We start from the raw sequence: 6,361 nt of genomic DNA, 5'->3' as shown, positions 1-6,361 counted from the left end.
GGCGAAGGGGGGGCTGGGGGGACGGTGGTCCCACAGGGATTGGGAACAAGACGAGGAGAGCTGCATTGCAGGTGCCTGTGATCAGTTGGGGCGGCGACCCGCTGATTTTTCCCTATCATCATTCTAGTGTCAAGGTGTGGGTTCTGGCACGGGTCGCCGCGGCCTCGGCTGAGCGCAAATATGGGATATCAGCCCCAACGAGCGCTGCAGGAACCGCCCATCAGAAGCCACCCCTCACGCACCCGCTCCGACACTCCAACCCTGCGCGGCCCAGAGGCTGCAGCGCGTTGTCGACAACTACAGCGCGCTGCTGGTCAACAGCCGCAACCTCGACTTCTTCACATCCTTCTATCGGTGAGGGGCATCAAACCTGCGCCAGTAGAGGCCGACGCGCCCGTTTTGCTCTGAATTGCCATCCGCCGCATACTTCATTAGCAACACTATGCCATGCACCCTCAAACCTGAATTCCTAGCTGCAAAACGAGCATAGCACCACAGCCCCCTCTGACCAAACCCTCGAAACCGCCCGCTGGCAGCTACATGATCCAGCTGCTGCCGGCCGCGGTCGTGGCGCCCCTGTACTTCCAGAGCAAGGTCGATCTCGGCGTCATCACCCAGTCCTCGTCAGCGTTCGGCCACATCCTGGAGGACGTGTCTCTTGTGGTCTACGAGATCGGGGCGCTCGCGGGCTTCAGCGCCGTCATAGACCGCCTGGGGGAGTTTTCGGAGGTCTCCGACGTCAAGCTGCGCCACGCGTTCTCCGTGGAAGCTGCCGAGAAGCAGCTGCCGGCGACGGGGGCGCCCGCGGCGGGGCGGGAGGGCGGCGGCCAGGCAGCGGCAGCGGGGGGAGGCGCGGCGGGAGCGGGGACGGGAGCGTCGGGCCGGCGGTCGGCGGCATCGGCAGACGCTGCGGCCGAGGCGGGGCCGGGGGGCATCACCATCACGCACCTCGGCCCCGACGCGGCAGCGGGGCGGGAGAACGGCAGCGGCGCCGGCGGCGCCGGCGAGCTGTTGCTGGAGCTGCGCTCGCTTAGTGTTTCGACGCCGGATGGCTCTGCAAAGCTGGTGCAGGGGCTTGACCTTCAGGTGCGGCCCTGTGCAGCCTGATGGCACTTCGTGTCGTGGCGGGGTTTGGGGGAGGGGGGCGCGGTCGGGGGGCGAGGTGAGGTAGCCAGGCGTTCAAGGTATACACAGCACGATTGTGCACGAGCAACAGCAGAGGTCATGATGGCACCCGTGGCCCGCTGGCACCAGCATCCACCATCCGGATCACCCCGAGCATTCGCACCTGATATCACCTGCAAACAACCCCCACATGGTGCAACTCTGTCGAACACATTGCCAGGTGCGCGCCGGCGAGCCGCTTCTCATCGTCGGCCCTTCGGGCGCCGGCAAGACCTCCCTGCTGCGCGCCCTCGCCGGGCTCTGGCAGTCCGGCGGCGGCTCCGTCCTGAGCTACGGACTGCCCGGACTGGGTGACCCCGGCTGCCAGCCCGGCAGCGTGCTGTTCCTGCCCCAGAAGCCCTACATGGTGCTGGGCTCCCTGCGGGACCAGCTGCTGTACCCTACCTGGAGCGAGCGCGGGGCGGCAGGGCAAGACGGCAGCAGCAGCGGCAGCGGCGGCGACACGGATGAGGCCGTGACTGCTGCGTCGAAGCAGGGTGATCCGCAGGTGAGGGCCGTTCGGTGGATGGCGCAGCTCTGACTCGAGGGCTGTTGGGTGTTTGCGGGAGCCGCGGCGCCAAGTGGGGCTGCTATTTGCTGGCATGTGACGTGGCCATGTGCCTTTGGTGCATCCCTGCATACTCTGAGCCCCCCACCGCGCCTACGAAAACACGTCGCCCTGTGCCTGGGCCTGTCAGGCACGACCGGCCCCAAGCGAGGAGGCGCTGGTGCAGGTGCTGGAGAGGGTGCAGCTGGCCGGACTGCTTGAGCGCTGCCGTGCAGCCGTAGACAGCGGCGGCGGCAGCCTGGCAGGCGGCGGGCCGGGGTCAATCCGGGATGGCGGCGGCGCGGGCGTCGAGGGCGTGGACGCCCCGTTCAGCAGCATTGGCAGCGGCAGCGCCGCCGGCGGTCGCGGCAGTCCGCTGGACTGCGTCGCGGACTGGTCCCAGCTGCTGTCGCTGGGTGAGCAGCAGCGGCTGGCGTTTGCGCGGCTGCTGCTGACGGCGCCGCGGCTGGCGCTGCTGGACGAGGCCACGTCAGCCCTGGACACAGCCAACGAGGCCCTGCTGTACCAGGTGTGGGGACCGCGCCTGGTCATCCAGCCGGGCGCACCGTGCAGCCTGCCTGAATGCCTCTCGGTTCGGCCTTGATACAGCTTGCGCCTGCAGCTGGCGGACCAGCGCCCGTGCTTGTTGGGATGCAGTCGGGTTGCTGGGCCGAGGATTCCCGCTGTGGCCCGGCAACCCCTTTCCGGCCAACCAGCGCTAAGAGCAAACACGCCCGTGTCTGCCAACACGCCCCCTCCCCCACCCACAGGCGGTCCTGGCCAGCGGCACGACCCTCATCAGCGTGGGCCACCGCCCCACGTTGGTGCGGTACCACCGCCGCGTGCTGCAGCTCGGGCCCCCACAGGGCCCCACAATCGGCGCAGCCTGGAGCATCAGCAGCGCCGAGGAGTTTGAAGCGGCTCTGGCTCTAGCTCCTGCCCCCGGCGGCGCGCCACACTGACAACGTTGTTGGCCAGCCTCTCCTGTGCTTATTTCTACCCATCAAATTGGATGGTGGCTGCCAGTTTGCAGCTCGGCTGGGGTTTTGTGTGGAGTGTACACCAGTCCCTGTCCTTGCTGTTGTCTTGTATTGTGACGCCGCATCGATAGCATCACCAGTGGGCCCGCAGTTGGTCCCCCTTGCGTGTGTGCCCGCTCGACGCGAGCAAGTGGCACAGTCAGCGTTTGCCGATTGGCAGACCCGTGGTGTGGTGCTGTGCTTGATTCATGTTGCGGCGCAGCACACGCAAGCGCTGGGGCGGCCCGTGCTGCCGCCGGCCGTGCCGTGTGTGTGAGCTGGCTGCTGGCACATGTACCCTGCCATTCGTTTTCATAGCCCGTTCTCAGAACATGAGAGCAACCTGTTTGCGTTGTGTTTGTGTGCCAGCTAGACTTCGGGAGCCCACCTGTGGCAGAGGCCGCACCCACACACTGCTGAGCGCCCTGCCAGTGCTGGGCTTTCACAATCCCTGCTCACCCAACCCACACGCATGCGTCTCGCGCATGTTACACCTCGGCTGACAAATTGCTGGCGTTGGAGCTGTAAACAGCACACGTTTGGTTACGTTTTGTGGCTTCGCAGCTGTTCCCAACGCCGAGAGCAGGATCGATTGTCGGGGCAGTAACATGGATTGCTGACGATCAAATGGTGGATAGTCCAGCCTTGCATCAGGAACAGATGGGTGGCTTTGTTCTTGCGAAAGATAAGGGACGCCAAGCAATCCGTGCAGAAATCTTCTTCGAGTGGAAGCCGGATTCAGCTCAGGATTGTGGCCCTGCCGCTCTGCCTGCTGCACCCCACCTGTCTCCGTGTCCGTGTCCTGGCCTATGTCAGTACCCATTTCGCCCTGCCCTGCAGGCTAGTGGAGTACGCTCCATGCTATCACAACTGATGAGATTGATCCATATCAGCACGCCCGGCGTGCAACACCCATTAGAAGACATCGCAGACAGTCCAGCTTTGTCATGCTTGCACTGATGATCTAATGCATGTCCGCACCACCATATAATTCAAATTAAACAACTTGCGTGTAATCGATTTAAGGGTTCACCATCACCCGGACCTGCAAATTTGCAACCCAACGCAATCATCCATTCCACGTGTCGATGCAACATGGTTCTAATAGCTAGGTCTACCATGGTTCAATCAGCAGCCAATGCGCCTGCTCTGGTGGCTGCGAGGCCAGCGAGCTTGCAACACTTCGGCGCACGTCCCATGGCGTCGCGCCCTGGCCACCCGCTACGCCAGCGCGCGCTGAGAGCCTCAGCCCACGGGGCCCGCCTTCCGTGCCGCACGCGCACTATAGCACAAGCTTCAGGGGACAAACAGCAGGAGCAGCGGCACGAGCAGGAGCGGCAGCAGCAGCATGAGCTACAGAGAGCGGTGGCGGCCTCAGGAGGCGCGAGCACGGCACTCTCGCCGCTCGCAGCCCCGGGCGGCGACATAGAGGGCCCCTCGACAGACCTATCGGTGATCGTCGGCCGCCTCTCAAAGGTCAGAACAACGAGCATCGCCGGGGCCGCGACGCAAGCGCAAGTCGTGGCCAGCCGCCCAGGCGACCGTGTGTCTTGCGCAGGCCGTGCGAGCTGCTCCTGCTAACGAGCTGCCTCCGTGACCAAATGCGCGTCCCAACCGCCTTGTGCAATCCCGATCGCGACTGGATTCCCTGCAGTTGGCGCTGCCGTACTGGCAGGAGGTGCCCGAAGCTAGGTGGAAGCTGGCCGGGGTGGTGGCGTTGACGCTGGCAACGACCGGGGTCAGGTGCGGCGGCCGCTCTGCAATGGCCCGTTTTGGGTCAAACCAGATGATCGTAGAAGAAAGGTTTGCGTTGAAAGTAATGCAAGCACCTATCATGGCGCGTAGCGAGCGCGGCTGTTGGGCTTCTGCCGCTGGCGGCAGCCTGCAGCGCCGATGTGTTGGGATGTTGAGACCTGCGGTCAGTCGAGCGTCACGCGGATGTGTGGGGGCGTGGCGAGGCGTGCCCGAGCGGCCTCGCAGTCTGAGGCGCTTCGCCGTGCAGGCTGGCTGCTGCCTGGCCTAGCTCGGCGTTTTGACAGGCGCCGCTCGTCCCGTTGACACCCCCGTCTTGACAAGAAGAACCCCCCTTGCTCACTCTCCAAACCGCCGCCGTCCTCCCGTGCCCTGGCGCGCCGTCGAAACGCAGTGTGCTTTTCAACTTTTTGGGGCGTGACTTTTTTAACGCCCTGTCGGAGCGCGACGTGGACGCCTTCCAGACGCAGCTGCTGCGGTACCTTGGAGGGTTCGCGATCGGAGTGCCGGTGTTCGTCATAAAGCGGTACTTCCAGGTGCGAGCGCACGCACGCACGTGTGTGTGGGTGTGTGCATGTGCGCGTGTGTGTGTGATGGCCGCATGCGAGCCCTGTGGCAGCAGCGTGCGTCCGTGCGGCGCACGGGACTACTAGGGCGTGCCCTCGACGCCTTGCGGACGCCGCCGTGGCACCGGCGGGCCGCGCGCACGGGAGTGGCGTGGGTTGTATGCCACTGCCGTGGCAAGCTGGGTTGGGGGCGAACCGGCGGGGCTTGGCGCGCAGCAGCGGGGCCTCCACGTGGGCGCTGACGTTGAAGCCGCGGTGCTGACGACTCGCGTCATCCTTTGGCGCCCTGCCCAGGTATGGGCCAGGCCTGGCCGAGCCCTCACCCACATCCCATCGCGCCCCAAGAAAGCTTGAACCCCCCCTTCCTCCCGGCCCTGTTCCCCCCTCCCCGCCCCTCCCAGGCCCGCCTGTCCCTCCAGTGGCGCGAATGGATGACCAACCGCCTTCTGGCGCAGTACTTCCGCGACCGCTCCTTCTACCAGCTGCAGGCGGGGCAGCTCGTGGACAACCCGGACCAGCGCATCGCGGCAGACGTGAAGTGAGGCCGCACTGGCTGCACACCAGCGTTAGGCCCCGCCTGTGCTGCGTCGCCAGCAGCGCGCGGCACGGCCCGCTTGCCGTGGGGCCTTTCAGTGAATGCCTGCTCAGCGGCCTTCTCCTCCCGCCCACAATCGAGCCCCACTTCCGCCCTGGTGCATGATTCCTAATACCCTTGTGCTCTGCTCACTGCACCTTGCAAAATCGCACCACCTGTGTACTCAAAACACCCCCCCCCCCACCCTTGCCGCACCCACCCCCGCAGGGTGTTCACCGAGACGGCGCTGTCGCTGTCCCTCACGCTCCTCAACTCGATCATCGACCTCGTGTCTTTCAGCGGCATCCTCTACTCCATATACCCGCCGCTGTTTGCGGCGCTGCTCGTGTACTCGATCGGAGGCACGGCCGCTTCGATAGCCCTGGGGAAGGTGCTGTGATACCATGAGCATGCTTTTGGGCCTCGGCATGCATTTGTGCGGGCTTGATTTGATGTTTGTGTGTGTGTGTGAGTGAGTGTGCATAGTGTAATGTGTTGTGTGCATGTTTGCATGTGTGTGCGTGTGCGTGTGCATGTGTGTGTGCGTGTGCGTGTGCGTGTGTGTGCGTGCGTGTGCGTGTGCGTGTGCGTGTGTGCGTGTGTGTTCGTGTGTCACAGAGATCGTGCGAGCGTGCGTGTGTTTCAGTACATGCACGCGTGCGGTCGCTCACTTGGAAGAGTATTTGGTCTCTTGGTGGGCTCTCTGCCCGCGAAAAAAAACGTTGGCACTGCCGCGCTG

At 64.7% G+C, this 6,361-nt stretch overlaps 1 protein-coding gene across 1 annotated transcript; it reads left to right on the top strand.

Annotated features, from left to right (window-relative positions):
• Positions 1 to 540: 540 nt before the first annotated feature.
• MNEG_12687 (hypothetical protein) lies at positions 541 to 6,022 on the top strand (the record flags this gene model as incomplete). The annotated part of the gene is made up of 8 exons (XM_014038841.1): positions 541 to 1,086; positions 1,346 to 1,672; positions 1,863 to 2,240; positions 2,482 to 2,514; positions 4,385 to 4,473; positions 4,877 to 5,018; positions 5,450 to 5,586; positions 5,851 to 6,022. The coding sequence occupies 8 exons, from the start codon at positions 541 to 543 to the stop codon at positions 6,020 to 6,022; spliced, it is 1,824 nt and encodes a 607-aa protein (XP_013894295.1).
• Between the last annotated feature and the right edge of the window lie 339 nt (positions 6,023 to 6,361).

Source organism: Monoraphidium neglectum, assembly GCF_000611645.1.
Source record: "Monoraphidium neglectum strain SAG 48.87 unplaced genomic scaffold scaffold03378, whole genome shotgun sequence".
In the NCBI taxonomy this organism is placed as follows: Eukaryota; Viridiplantae; Chlorophyta; class Chlorophyceae; order Sphaeropleales; family Selenastraceae; genus Monoraphidium; species Monoraphidium neglectum.
The sequence above is the reverse complement of the archived record's forward strand: the minus strand, read 5'-3'. Positions and strand labels throughout refer to the sequence as shown.